Source organism: Asparagus officinalis, unplaced genomic scaffold, assembly GCF_001876935.1.
Source record: "Asparagus officinalis unplaced genomic scaffold, Aspof.V1 AsparagusV1_Un162, whole genome shotgun sequence".
Taxonomy (NCBI): Eukaryota; Viridiplantae; Streptophyta; class Magnoliopsida; order Asparagales; family Asparagaceae; genus Asparagus; species Asparagus officinalis.
In genome coordinates this window covers 33,527-48,998 of record NW_017972428.1, presented here as the reverse complement: position 1 = coordinate 48,998, position 15,472 = coordinate 33,527, and the positions used below count along the sequence as shown (strand labels likewise).

General features: G+C 37.4%; 2 protein-coding genes across 2 annotated transcripts; one reads left to right on the top strand and one right to left on the bottom strand.

Annotated features, from left to right (window-relative positions):
* Window positions 1-360: 360 nt before the first annotated feature.
* LOC109827357 lies at window positions 361-1,458 on the bottom strand. The gene has a single exon (XM_020394352.1). It carries the CDS (start codon window positions 1,456-1,458, stop codon window positions 361-363), a length of 1,098 nt encoding a protein of 365 aa, XP_020249941.1.
* Window positions 1,459-2,889: 1,431 nt separating this feature from the next.
* On the top strand, window positions 2,890-9,137 carry LOC109827363 (50S ribosomal protein L34, chloroplastic-like). The gene is made up of 3 exons (XM_020394362.1): window positions 2,890-2,905; window positions 3,660-3,842; window positions 8,726-9,137. Exons 1-3 carry the CDS (start codon window positions 2,890-2,892, stop codon window positions 8,977-8,979), a joined length of 453 nt encoding a protein of 150 aa, XP_020249951.1. The 3' UTR covers window positions 8,980-9,137.
* The last annotated feature ends 6,335 nt before the right edge of the window (window positions 9,138-15,472 follow it).

Here is a 15,472-nt window from a genome sequence, read left to right as displayed (position 1 = left end):
GTACGAAACGATACAAATTACAATCACAAATGACATACGGAAACAAACACAGATCAAAACCGCTACAAATTACAATCACAAATGACATACGAAAACAAACACAGATCGAAACCGCTACAAATTACAACATCAATGCCTAATCCTAACTGAACAATTATTTTTGTTATGGCCCGGTTGATCGTATCTACTACACTTATTTCTCCTCCTAACTCCTTCACGACCATCACCCATACTATTTCTAATACGCACGGTACGAGGGTGCCCCGCCGATCTTTTATACAAGGGAGGTAATATCCGTGGCTCGTCTTGTGTCCAATGTCGACTATCGTACAGTGGACGAAAACACTCTTTGTACGTTTGTTAATAGTTGTATGCAGAATACCAAGCCACGATAGATTCATAATGTGAAATTCGAGCACCACCCTGTAGATCGGAGCAAGCTGCTACAATATGTGAACAAGGAATACATTGTAGTTGCGGTACATTGCAAGTGCATGTACTAGTGTGATCCACCAACATATTGACTTTGTAAGAGCGACTTTCTCTATGGGTTATTCCCTCAATAACCTCCCATTCATTAAAACTGTATCGTACGACCTGAAAGGACCGAGCTTGTACAATCCGAGCCGCTAGCATTTCATCAACCTTCGGTGTTAGCTGGGAGCGCATATTTTCACCAAGTTCTCGACGTCGGAGAAAGAATTTATTAAGCCTGTAAAAAGTTTTAGCAACTAGTTCCTGTATTGGCATGCCGCGTGCTCCCTTGAGCACGCCATTGAAGCTCTCAGACGCGTTCATAGTCATCATACAGAACCGTTTGCCGCCATCCTCACATAAAGCCCACTTATCAACATTGTTTGGACCCAAACTAATTTCGATCCAATCATATGCAGCTCGTGAAATGAACTTAATCCTCTCTCGTATTTGTTCATAAACATATTTTACTGTTGCACAACCGGCTTGCCAAAGTAAGTCTTGAACCTGAGCATTTCCATACTTCTTTTTGAAGTTGTCTCTAATATGTCGCAAGCAATAGCGATGTGCATGTGGTGGCGGGAAATGTCGTTGGAGTGCTCTTGGAATTCCTTTCATCCTATCGGATATGAATGTAATCGGTCGCGTCCCTACACTAGGGATATGATATCTAATGCATGCAAAAAACCAAGCCCAATTATCTGTGTTTTCAACATCAACCACTGCAAATGCTAAAGGAAACAATCCGCCATCCGCGTCAACTCTGATTGCAACAAGCAAAACGCCTTTGTATTTACCATATAAGTGGGTTCCATATGCTAAGAAGAGGACGGCAATATCGAAACCCCTTAATACAGGGCCCAAATGCCCAAAATACGCCGGTGAACCGCTGTTCTCCGCCCTCAACGGGGTCCGAAGATACTTCGTAGACAGTCCTCGGATTTTCCCTTTTGAGTGCTTCAAGATAATGAGGTAAGATCTCATACGATTTATCCCAATCCCCGAATATTTTTATCATCACCTTCCTCCTAGCATTCTAACACTTGTGATATGATATATCCAAGTTAGTGGCTTTATACACTAAAAGACGGATATCTTTCGGCCTTAGATCAAGATCCTCCCTCAGATGCGGTAAAATCAATCGATATATAAAATTCTTGTTATTCATCTCTAATCGAGGATTGCTACAAGTGTGGAGTCCATTGTATGTCGTGATTTTGAATTGCCCGCCTACTCTTACACCTGAGCGTGAATTAAGCTTCCACGGACACCTCGCATTGCCGTCGTGGTGTCCACTATTATCTTCGACATCGTCATCTTTGCGATAGAAACAAACCACATTATAGCTTGTAGTATTATTTTTGGTTGGCCTGAACTTCACATTTTTTACAATAGAATACGTGCGAATAGCATGGATTAATTTCTCCTTACTCTCGTAAAGATCTGCCTTCATGAATGAGAAGTCCTCGGCCTGTGTATCAACACCGCTATTAGTGCCAATAGGAACACTTTCCATCACGGAGTTATCAATCCATTCATCTCCTTGAAGTTCATCGGGCGGCGAATCCTCTAAGACGACGTACTCATTATTAACATAACATCCGTCGATGTGTTGGTTTTCCCCGTCATCGCGATCTATCAAGATCATGCTATTAATTTGTAATCCCTCCTCTTCATCATCATTCTCGGATTCGACACTTACATTATCTTCTTGAATTCTTGTGTTAGTATCGAAAGCATTCGAAGTGCCCACGAACGAAGGACCGCTCATGTATTGTGATTGTGTCCAACATTCATCTTGTTGAGGAGATAAAAAGCCTACGGAATCAACTTCAGGGTCCTCCAACATGCGGGAATACATTCCTTCGTAGTTCAACGATTTGCCCAAATCCCTCTGATGTTTTTCAATGAACAATTCGACCGAACGCTTCTCGTCGTGTAAGACATGAATGAGACCCATATTGTAGTCACTTGATATTTGAATGCCACTTGTTCTGTTCCCCACAACAGGATAATTGTAAACCACACTGAGATAATACTCACGTGAGTTGGTTAATGTAAGTTTGTGTAATTCATTAACCAACTCATCGAAAGTACACGATTTTGTTATGAACAACGATCTCGTCGCGCCTCCTTCATAAACGGGCATATTATTTTCGAGGTAATTAATCTTCCCATCATAAGAACAGAGAATTACGATTCGATCGTTCATCGTTACCTCTGAAGAGTGAAAAATTTAAGATTAATATTACATGAAAAGCCAAATAAATATTGATTGTTACTAATTTTTACATTTAGGTAGTAACTCTAATATCCACATTAATTGATAATTTCACCTCTAAATACACAAAATTATTTATTTTTTTCTTCACAAAATTCGTAAATAATTCACAATTAAATTCTAAAATCTAATTTATGTCATACATATGTAGTAACACTAATTTTCGCATTTACTGATAATTTCCCCTCTAATTTCACAAAATTATTGATAATTTCCACACTAATTCCACGAAATTATTGATAATTTCCACACTAATTCTTCATAAATTTCACAAAATTATTGATAATTTCCCCTCTAATTTTCACATTTATTGATAATTTCCCCTCTAATTTTCGCATTTATTGATAATTTCCCCTCTAATTTCACAAAATTATCGATAATTTCCACACTAATTCCACGAAATTATTGATAATTTGCACACTACTTCTTCACAAATTTTACAAAATTATTGATAATTTCCCCTCAAATTTTCACATTTATTGATAATTTCCCCTCTAATTTTCACATTTTTTCACAAAATTCATAAATAATTCACAATTAAATTCTAAAATCTAGATTTTTACATATAATCACAATCAAATAGTGAGAGTATACAAAAATTAGAGAGTATATTGAACTCCCGTGGAGTTTCATATGTTCATAAATCTTCACGGGAGTTGAACTCCCGTGAAGATTTATGAAGAAATTAAACTTCACGGGAGTTCAATTCCCGTGAAGTTTAATTTCTCAATAAACTTCACGGGAGTTGAACTCCCTTGAAGTTTCAGAAAACTTTTAATAAAAACCGACCTGTTTTCAGCGCTGGGCTGAAAACATGTCGGTTTTTGTAAATATTTTCAAAAGAGGTCGGTTTTTGCAAATAAAAACCCAAAATGGTATGTTTTAAAAATTTGTCCAAATTGAGAAAGGAACACAGAGAGCAATGGCCTATCTCTGCTCCCCGTGGCTTCACTCTCTCTCGTCAACGGCACCAATAGAATCGGAAGCAGCAGCTCTCTCTCAGTCTCAAAGCGCTCTCCTTCTCTCCTTCAGACCTCTTTCCTCTCGCTCTCCTCAACCTCCCTCTCCTTCCCTTCCTCTCTCTCAGGTATGCATTGGGTCCTGGAGAGAAAATTTTTAGAATACCCATTTGATTATTTTTGCTTCACTTGGGTGATTTGTAGAAGCCCAATTTGGTTAATTTTGCTGTTCCAGTTTTGCATTTTGTTGATCTCACACTTCATTGTGATTTTGAAAAGACCCATGTGGTTAGTTTTGCTCATATTCTTTTAAAGTAGCTCAATTTGTGGAGCCTCTCTATGATGTAAGCTATTTTTTAACACCAGTGTTCAATATGTTCAATTTAAGTGAAAAGCCCTCGATTTACCTTTTAACATTGAAATTGGCACCTACGTTTAGTGCTTGATGATTTAGACAGCCTAAGTTGAGTTCCCCAATTGTTTGAAGGATGGATGGTGTAGGTTTTGGCTATTTGTGTGGCATTCTTAACTTCTTATTGTATCCAACTGCCAAACAATACCCGTACCCGTGGAAACATCCATACCCACACATATGATACTGAAATCTATAACCGATAGGACATAGTTACGGATATGAATATGTTGCGAAATATCCGGATCTGTACCTGAAATATCTGAATATATGTTGGTGATACGGTTGCAATAATTTTAATCCTTAGATTAATGGAATTGAAGTTAATTTTGATGACCAAGAGATATAATCTTAGCATTTTAGATATAATGAACATATTAGTGAATCTATTGTATCATATGAACTATATATTGTTTCGGTATTTTCTGATTTTTCTCATATCGGTTTTGTATCTACATGCATATCCGCTTACATATACGCATGTAAATCCGTATCTGTATCCAATTTTAGTGGATATGGATATGAATTTTCCTTACACAAGCATATCCACATTCGCATACGTATCCATGATTGCTATGCGGATAGTGACAGATACGAATATGTTACGTGCACCCCTACTACAGCCTTTAGAAAAAGTTCTAGCTTTCTAGCAATCTAAACACTTCTAAATTCTGTCAATAACAAGTTATCACTCACTTCTAGAGAGATTAACAATGTTTAAGGAGATGCTTAATTTGGCAGTTAAGGTAATGAACATGATTAAGTCATCTCATTTACCACCATCTAATGCCACAGATTAATGAAAATTGACCCGCAACACCTTCAAAGAATATATAGAGTAAATTGTTAGATTTCTGATGTGAGACTCAAAATAGCTGAAGAGAAAACTACAGTATCAGGATATGACTAAAGACATATCGAAGATTAACTAATTATTCTCTAGAATCACTTGGGCTTACACCTTCAGTGAAATGTTGATCCTCGGCTAGATACAAGATATGACTAAAGACATCAACAACCAAGCGAAAAAAATCAATAAATAAACAATGTAAATGACATTGAGAACACAATTCGAAAGTGTTTAAGCTTCTAGAGGCAAAAATAAGTTCTAAGACGTCATATAGAGCTTGTGAAATTTGCAATCCATATATGTTAATTCGGAAACTTTCACATAACCCTCCCTATTTTGACCTCAAACCGCATTAACCCCTTTATAGTTACAAAGGGATATTGCCACCTCTTTACTCTCAAATCCACCATTTGGTTTAAAATGACTTGCCATATCAATAAAAATCAAAGTAGGGTTAGAAGTAGGAAAAGCAACAAGATTGTATTAGAGTAGATGCTAATTTACAAGAACAGTGGTGAATTTGTCTAAAGGGGGAAGAACCCGAGGCAACGTGGAGTCATTTTTACTGATGAAAAGAGCCACAACTAACAATTTTTGAAGACATAGAAGTGCGTCACGATCGCTTTATAAAAATAGGGAGGTCATATGATTCCAAGTCAACCTATTAGAGGGTTTTGTGAAATTTTACCATATTAAACTTAGCTTTCTTAAGATAAATGTGATATGGGCTTGGGTCATACATTAACCACCCACTGCCAGGTAAAACCTCTTTTGTGACTTGTGCCGCTTATTGATTCCCCTATCCTTTTCTACCTTATTAAAAAAAGGGGCTTTTGCCTTAAGGTTCAATGGTTTATCCTGTTTTATCTTTAAGCTCAACTACTTTATTTTGTACCTTTGAGCCCAATGATCTTTATATACTTATCTCTAAGCCCAAGTTCTCAAATACAATACACAAGTTAGTGGGATCCGCCTTAATCCTTTACTCTCTTCTTTCTTTCTTTAACTCTCATGAACCTATTAATTACTCCTCAACTCCATAATGCATAGTATTTGATTGCTTTAGTTTTTGTAGAGATTCATCACTTTTTTGGTATTCTGAGGTATAATTTTGTCCTTTACTCAACTTTTAAATTTGTGGCATTAATTTCACATTTTCTTCATCAAAATTATTTCACATTATTATTCATGTATCCTCTTATTACAATTAATACGAAAAATTAATACTAAAGAAATCAAAGTATTAATTTCAATTTAAGAATTACATTTAATTTTAGAATTATGATTTACTTTCAAAATTACGATTTTAATTTCATAGAAGAAAACATTGAAGAAAAGGCATATAACAGGAGTTGAAGTTGAAGTATACATTAATAAGAACAAGACTACTGCCTACGGACGTGAAACAATATCCATATACGTGGAAATATCCATACACGTAGTCATTTGGATACATATAAGATTACTAAATTCTATATCTGATAGGACATGGTTACGGATATGGATATGTTGCGAAATATTCGGATTTATACCTGAAATATCTGAACATATGGTGGTGATACAGTTGCAATATTTTTAATCCTTAGATTAATCGATTTGAGGTTAATTTTGATGACCAAGAGATCTAATCTTAGCTTTTGAGATATAACAAACATATTAGTGAAATCTCTTATATCATATGAACTATATATTTTTTCAGTATTATCTGATTTCTCATATTGGTTTTGTATCCGCATGTATATCTACTTATATATACACATGTAAATCCATATCTGTATCCAATTTTAGTAGATACGGATGTGAATTTTCCTTACCCAAGCATATCCGCATCCATATACGTATCTATGATTGGTGAACAAATAGTGACGGGTACGAATATGTTGAGTGTTCCCCTACTACAACATTTAGAAAGAGTTCTAGCTTTCCAGCAATCTAAACGCTTCTCAATTCTATCAATAAGAGGTTATTAATCATTTAAGGATATGCTTGATTTGACAGTTAAAGTAATGAACATGCCACAGATTGATGATCCACAACACCTTCAAAGAATATATAGAGTAAATTTTTAGATTTCTGATGCGAGCCTCAAAATAGTTGAAGAGAAAACGACAGTATCATTAGCATATCGAAGATTTAAATAATTATTCTTCAGAATCACTTAGTGCATGATACCATTATAGTTACAAAGGGATATTGCCACTTCCTTACTCTCAAATCCACCATTTGGTTTAAAATGACTTGCCATATCAATAAAAATCAGAGTACGGTTAGAAGTAGGAAAAGCAACAAGATTGCATTAGAATAGATGCAAATTTACAAGAAGAGACGTGAGTTTGTCTAAAGGGGGAAAAACCCTAGGCAGTGTGGAGTCACTTTTACTGATGAAAAGAGCCACAACTAACAATTTCTGAAAACATAGAAGTGCATCACGATCACTTTATAGAAATAGAGAGGTCATATGATTCCAAGGCATCCTATCAGAGGGTTTTGTGAAATTTTCCCATATTAAACTTGGCTTTCTTAAGATAAATGCGGTATGGGCTTGGCTCATACATTATCCACACCCTGCCGAGTAAAGCCTCTTTTGCAACTTGATTCGTGCTAATTGATCTCCCTATCCCTCTCTACCCTATTTAAAAAAGTCAATTTTCTCTTATTTTTATTACTTGAAAATAGAAGTTTAAGATTTTAAATCTTCATCCTTATGAGTCATAATGGAATTCTTGGATAACAAATATCATCAACCATTGCTAGCTAAAGCTTCCGTACATAGTTGATAGTACACACCATATCCAGCCCATGTAACTTCTATCACATCGGACATACATAGCGAAATATGCCTAGTAATTCCGAAATCTCTGTCATGCCCCGGGCTCACGGGCCCGTTGGCGCGTGCAAGCCGTGGGACCCACTGAGAGCAACTCGATGTTAGCTAAAGTCCACTAATACTAGCACTAGTTGTTATTGGGCATTGTGCTTTTCTCTATTTAAACCACTAACACTTCTTCACACTAGTCCATGTGAGACTAAAGCGGGGGTGTCACAATCACCCCCATCTTACAAAGATGACATCATCGTCGTCACGACATGACAATGGGCACATCCTAGTGTCACTGTCAGGCGGTGTGGACGCTAGAGGTGGCTCCTACGGGCCCTAGAGGTGGTTCCTACCGCATTCACGCGGTGTAGCATTTAGTCCCGTATAGCACTTAGCTTCACACTTTCGACTGGCAACTGCTCTGATATCATTTTATCACGCCCCGGGCCCATGGGTCCGTTAGCGCGTGCAAGCCGTGGGATCCACCGAGAGCTACTCGATGTTGGCTAAAGTTCACAGCCAAAATGCTAACATTAGTTGTTCTTGGGCCTTGAGTTTTTTTCTATTTAAATCACTAACATTTTTTCACATTAGTCTATGTGGGACTAAAATGGGGGTGTCACAATCTTTGTTGTAAATTAGTAAATTTCCAACTTAGCATTCATCTAACATGATTACTAGAAAACTGCAACATTATCTTTTTCCAAACTTATAACGTGATGTTCTCCATTTAAAATGTTGGTTACAAAGTTCACAGTTTTTTCTTGAGCGAATCCTTTTTACTTTCTATGACAACTGTTATGTAGATTTATTGGAAATATTTGCTTTCAGTTCAATCCACAAGTTTTGGCAAACCAAGGAGACAGATTATGTTACATGTACCAATTGCTATCCTCTTTTGAGCATTTCTACTATATTGTAAAAATTTCAGGCTTGTCTTTGGTGGTTGATTTAAGTTCATGTGCACCCATAAAAGAGAAAAATCGTGGACTCCAAGTAAGAGCAGGAAAGGCTGCTCTTTGTTTGACAAAAAGATCAAGATCTCGGAAATCACTTGCTCGAACTCATGGATTCAGGAGAAGAATGAGGACAACCAGTGGAAGAGCTGTGTTAAAGAGGAGACGTGCCAAGGGAACAAAGGCTCTTTGCACAAAATCAAACCCAAATAATGGAAAAAGGGCATAATTGTAAACCCAGCTACAACTGAACCGTGGCGATGAAAGATAACCTGTATATGTTTTTTTTTTCCTGTAGTTTTCTGTTGGTTCTCAAGATTTCCGTGTCCTTTCACGGAGCTGTTCCTTGGAAAAAGAATACATTTGCTCCGGCTTTGTTTTCGTGCATGATGGAATATTAATTCTTTTGACCTTCACGCAATGTAAATATTGCACCAAAATTTTATAAGTAAGTATGTTTATGCTTATCCATCTTTGATTCTCTGCGGTTAATGTATACTGCGTTAAGGATGCGCTCACGGAGAAAATGGACCGTCAGAAACCCAAATGGGGGTCCGGAAAGGATATTGACTTACAATGAAGAAAGGATCCTATCTCCCAAACAAACAGTAAGTTAAAATCGAATGATTAATATATGAGAATCGCATATTTTTTCGAGATGGGAGTCAACTGAGTCCACTGTGTTTAGTTTGTCGCCCTCCATTTCGCAAAATTCCCTCTGGATTGAGAGACATCTGGTTTTTTGTTTTTTATAACTATTTTTGGTATTGATTTAGGAGTTAGTTTTGATTAGGAAATGAATCCAGATTGATCTCAAATTTGACCAATTGATTTCCTCAATCATAGGGATCTTTTAAGGGTGGTTTTATTATTTTCTATTTTGGTAAATTAGAACCTAACTTGAATATGTTACTGTTAGATATTTTGTTAAGAAAAGACAATTTTGCCTTCATGAATAGTAATAAAGTTTTATAATTAAAACATGTTTTAATTAGCAATTAAAAATATATGTAACGGCCATATAATTATGGGGAACGTTACAAAATTTATGACGAACGTTACGGAATTAATTACGGGTTTTGTAACGTCTTTTCCAACCCTATATATATATATATCCGCGTGTTGAGCTTAAAACGATAAAAAAAATAACAAGAAGTCTCTCTTGTTTTCTCTTCTCTCCCCTACATATATTATTTTCATTATATCTTAGTTTTATTTTATGGGCAACTTCCTTCATCTGAGTTGAAGCTCTGCACTCTCGCCCGAGTGTAGAGGCCGGCCGTTTCCGGGGGTTTAAAAAAAAGAACGTTACTATTTATTTATTTTTAAGAATGTTAATGCTCATTTATAAAAATGTCGTTACTGTTCATTCTTAAAAAATGACGTTACTGTTTAATTTTAAAAATGATGTTACTGTTCATTTATTTTGAAAACGGTACTGTTCATTTTATTAAAAAAGTTACTGTTCATGTAAACAGTTTTGGTTATTTTAAAAAAAAAATAATTAAAAAATTGTAGCTAAATATTTCTGTTAATTTAATTTAACAGTTAATTACATTTGTCTTATAGTTGGTTTATAATCAATAATTATTGTAAGTTACGAATATCAAACAACCTTTATTGGTTTCTAAAAGCCTAGTTTATATTTGTTAGAATCATCTAAAACCTACCCTTATTCCCTTGTGCTAGTGAATATGCTCTGTATTTGAACGTTGATGATCACCAATAAATAATTTGAGCTTTTAATACTTATTTATGTTTGAAAGTCTCATATGCATGGTTTTGACAAGAATAAAGAAAACCATGGTTTAATGCCTTCATTTCTTTAATCTATCAATATGGTGCCTTCTATTAATAATTCCATACTTTGGAGTGTTTATGCATCTAATAAGCTTAGTACAGAAGGTGGTAAAAGTGAATGCAAATTTGTTCAGCAACTTAAGTGGCAGTTGTCTGCAGCAGATGAGTTTTTACTCTCAAGACATGAAAATCATGAGGTTCAAACATCAATAGGAAATATTTTAAAGTTTCTTGTTAAGGAACAAAAACTCATTGAGTGAACCGATTCAAGTTTTCTTGGATTAGTTGGTGTCTAAGGCAAGATTTAAGGGTTGCGTAATGCGCTCTGCAAGGAACGAGGTACTTAATTGATCTTTGATCAACCTCTATTACTATCCTTACCTGGCTAACTACCCGGGTAAAACTTTAATCTTTTCACTTTAGGAGTTTTTGGTTTGGAATAAGAGGAATCAGAATTATGAGAAAAATTCATATGCATTTATTTAATTACGCTTCTTGCATCATATATTGCCTAATGATAAATGATCAATATATGAGCGAACCAAATCAAAGAGGTGCATCTTTTAAAATTCTATTTTATATGGTGGATTATATTTCAAATCTTCAAATGTAAAGTTCATCATTTTTATTGCATTTTGATGAATATTGCAATAAATGTTCATATGTCTTTTTAGATAACTTGCATTTGTTACATGATTAATTACAAGGTTTTAAGCAAGAATGCACTTCAAAAATTTAAAGCACGTATGTACAAATATTATTATTATTATTATTTGTATAAGAGGTGGTACTAGAAAATGGAAACATAAATTTGGAAGGTCTCTTTTGCAGACAACCAATTTAAATTTGGAAGGTCTCATTTGTAGGCAACCAATTTAATTTTGGAAGGTCTCATTTGTAGACAACCAATTTAATTTTGGAAGGTCTCATTTGTAGGCAACCGATTTAAATTTGGACGGTCTCCTTTGTAGGCAACCAATTTGTAACCTCTTATAATAGAATAATTTAAAAAATTTTATGCATTTGAATTATGAAGTATGAAATATATTTTAAGATACGAAATCCTATTATGCTCTGCATGTTTTTATTATTAATTTCATTCATGTATGTGCATATGCATAACTGCAGAATTTTTAGTTCCACATTAGTTTGAAATGTTCAGATATTAAGGTCAATCTGCACAAACACTATGTGTTTACATCTTCAGACATAGACTATGATCTTTTATGATCATAGATCATGACCTAATGTCAATTTCAAACAATATAATGGACTAATTACAAAATAAGAACTTGATAAATAAATACAACGCCTGCTAGGCAAAGTTATGATTCTAGACTTTGTAAAGTCTGTGAAAAGAATCTTGATGACCCTTTGACTAAGGGATTATCCAGGAGTGTGGTTCTGGATTCATCGAAGGAGATGGGGTTAAGCCCATAGATGAGGTCACTGACAGCGGCAACCCAACCCTTATTTGGAGACGTAGTCCCAATGTCGGTTCAATGTGGTAGAAACAAGCTGGACTAGTGACACTCGTGTGGAGCATCGACCTAGATATATTTATATATCATTATGTAGCATTTGCTACTACCCCTTCTCTATGATGACGATGCTCTTATGATACAGCTGGCTAGGCTGAGTTTTACTCTTAATAAGTCCAACGCGTGTATTGTGGGGGGTATTAAATAAACAGCTGTAGTACCCTTTGAGGACTTACCTACGTGAGAGGAACCGTGATGGCCGCGGTTAGGGGGGGCTGGGCTAACCCCTAGAAACTCTCATGAGTCGGTTTATTGTGAGCATGGCCTTTAACGCTCAACCCGCTTTGCTCAATAGATGAAGCGTATTGTGTGTGTTTTCATCAATATATATATATCCGTGTGTTGAGCTTAAAACGATAAGAAAAATAACAAGAAGTCTCTCTTGTTTTCTCTTCTCTCCCCTACATATATTATTTTCATTATATCTTAGTTTTATTTTATGGGCAACTTCCTTCATCTGAGTTGAAGCTCTGCACTCTCGCCCGAGTGTATATATATATATCCGTGTGTTGAGCTTAAAACGATAAGAAAAATAACAAGAAGTCTCTCTTGTTTTCTCTTCTCTCCCCTACATATATTATTTTCATTATATCTTAGTTTTATTTTATGGGCAACTTCCTTCATCTGAGTTGAAGCTCTGCACTCTCGCCCGAGTGTAGAGGCCGGCTGTTTCCGGGGGGTTTTACCGCTAGGGAAAGGGAACCATCTGCGCCAGGGCGATAGGCGGGTTCTCAATCTTCTAGGGCAGTGAATACACGACTGCTCCCGATCAGGCCAGTTTTAATTGTTTATTTTATTCGGATTTATCTGCATGCTATAATCTTAATTATTTGATAAATTTCTAACAGTTGCGACTTAAATAGCTTTGTTAACCGTGATTATGATATGATGAAAAACAGGGAACTGGTTGATATGAAAGCATCGTGATCAAATGTGGAATGTGTGCAGGTGGGGACCACGACCTGGAAAAGAAGCCGCATGAATGAAGCATCCAGCGGACAAAACATACAACTCCCTAGCCCACGCGGAAACACAGCAAGGCCCACCCGCTTCCCAAAGTCACCAGCCTATATATAACTCTTTTAATCGTTCCTAGGGTTTTGAGCAAGCAGGGAGTTTTTTTTTGTTTTCTTCTTTTGCGGCTGCGACAGGTGCAAAGAGAAGTAAAAGAATACGGAAGAAAGGTAGCGGCTGAGTAAAAGTGTCAGAGGCTTTCTTCCTTTTGGTTTCTTTTGTAGAGAGAGTTTGTGAGGGATTTGAGAGAGTTTATTTGAGGGTTTAGATTGTGAGTGATTGTAAACCCTAGTTGTATTCTCTCCCTCTATTAGTAGATCTCCCCCTTCCTTGCCCCGTGGACGTAGGCAATTTGCCGAACCACGTAAAAAGCAAGGTGAGATCTTTGGTTGAGGGTTAGTTTGAGAGAATTTGTGTGATTGTAACCCTTTGTACTCTCCTTGATTTAGTGAAATCTCCCCATCCTCTCCCCGTGGACGTAGGCAAATTGCCGAACCACGTATATCTCTGTGTTTGGATTGATTTGGCTTTATTGGTTGGATTTGTGCAAGAGTTTGTCTTTCTTCTACTCGTGATCACAGGTTCGTTGTGAGTTCGTGCAAGGCTTCCGCAAAGGCGCGCGACAAGTGGTATCAGAGCTCAGATTCAGATCTAGGGTTTTGGATTAGGTGGAGGAAGATTCAGTTTGAAGCTTGGTTCTTGGAGTTCTAGGCTTTGGTGGAGTTAGGGTTTGAAGTTGCCGTTGAAGATCTCGCTTTCCTCGTGTGGTTAGGAGTTCTATTTGGAATCCAATCTAGGGTTCAGTTGGGTAATTTCTTATTCTTTCAAAGTTTGGATCTTTCTCTACAATTTGGAAGTTGTGATTATGGGTGAAGTAATTGGTGAAAGCAGCAAGATGACAGGCACAGTTCAAGTGGGTTTTCAGAACACTAAGATTAGTGTTGTGAAATATGACGGCAAGATCAATTTTGGTTTGTGGATGAGCGACGTACAGGATGCGCTCAATGCTCAAAATCTGGAGGAGACCATCATGGTCGATGTGAGGCCACCTAAATATGAAGAGGCGATATGGGAAAAGATGAATCGAAATGCTTGCGGGGTGATCAGGTCCTGTTTGGAACAGGAGCTGAAATACGATGTGATTGGGGTGACGTCTGCGATGAAGATGTGGGAAATTCTCAACAATAAGTACCTTACGAAGAGTGTTGAGAACCGGTTGCACTTGCTGCGAAGGTTATTCAGATTCCAGATGTCCAGAGGTACCTCGCTTGCGGCTCATGTGAACAACTACACTAAGTTGTTGTCGGACTTGGCGAACGTGGATGAGAAGATCACAGATGAGTACAAGGCTATTATTCTTTTGGGCTCCTTACCGGATGAGGAGTATGATACCTTCGTGCTTACGTTGCTGAACGGGAGATCTTCTATCACTTATAGTGAAGTGACTAACGCATTGACGAACTATGATTTGAGGAGGAAGGATAAGGAGACTTCCCGCGCTAGTACTTCAGGAGAGGCCTTGTCGGCGAGAGGTAGAAGCTCATATCAGAAAGGTGGAAACAGAGGGAGGTCAAAGTCAAGAGGTCGTCACCAGCTTGGAAAGAATCAATGTGCATTCTGCAAGGAGCAGGGACATTGGAAAAGAGATTGCCCGAAAGTCAAAGAAAAGGAGAATAGCAAGAATAAGGGCCCGAAGGCCAATGAGGTGAATGTTGCGAAAGGCGATGATTCCGATGATTCGAGCTTTTCTCTTTTGATTACTCCGGAGGTGAACCATTTGGATGCATCGGAGTGGATGCTTGATTCTGGCGCTACTTATCATGTGACTCCTAGGCGAGATTGGTTCTCATCATTTGAGAGACTCGATGGGGGTGTTGTGGTCATGGGAAATGATCAATCCTGTGGCGTTCGTGGGATAGGTACTGTGAGGATTCGGATGCACGATGGAGTAGTCCGTGAGCTGAAGGAGGTGAGATTCGTTCCTCAACTTAAGAAGAATCTTATCTCAGTGGGGGCTTTGGAGGCGAAGGGATTCAGGGTGACCTTTGAGGATGCTGTAGCAAAGGTTACTAAGGGATCTTTGGTGGTGATGAAGGGAGTCCGAAATCATAATTTATATTATCTGAAGGGGAGCACCGAGATTGGCCAGGTTGCTTCGGCGATTTCAGAGGCGGACATGAGCAGACTTTGGCACTACAGGCTAGGGCATACAGGTGAAAAGTCACTGCAGGCATTGTGCAAGCAGGGGCTTTTGAAGGGAGCCAAGAGTGGTAAAGTAGAATTCTGTGAGCACTGTGTACTTGGCAAGAAGACGAAGGTGAAGTTCGGGACGGCCATTCATAGGACGAGGGGCATCTTGGACTACGT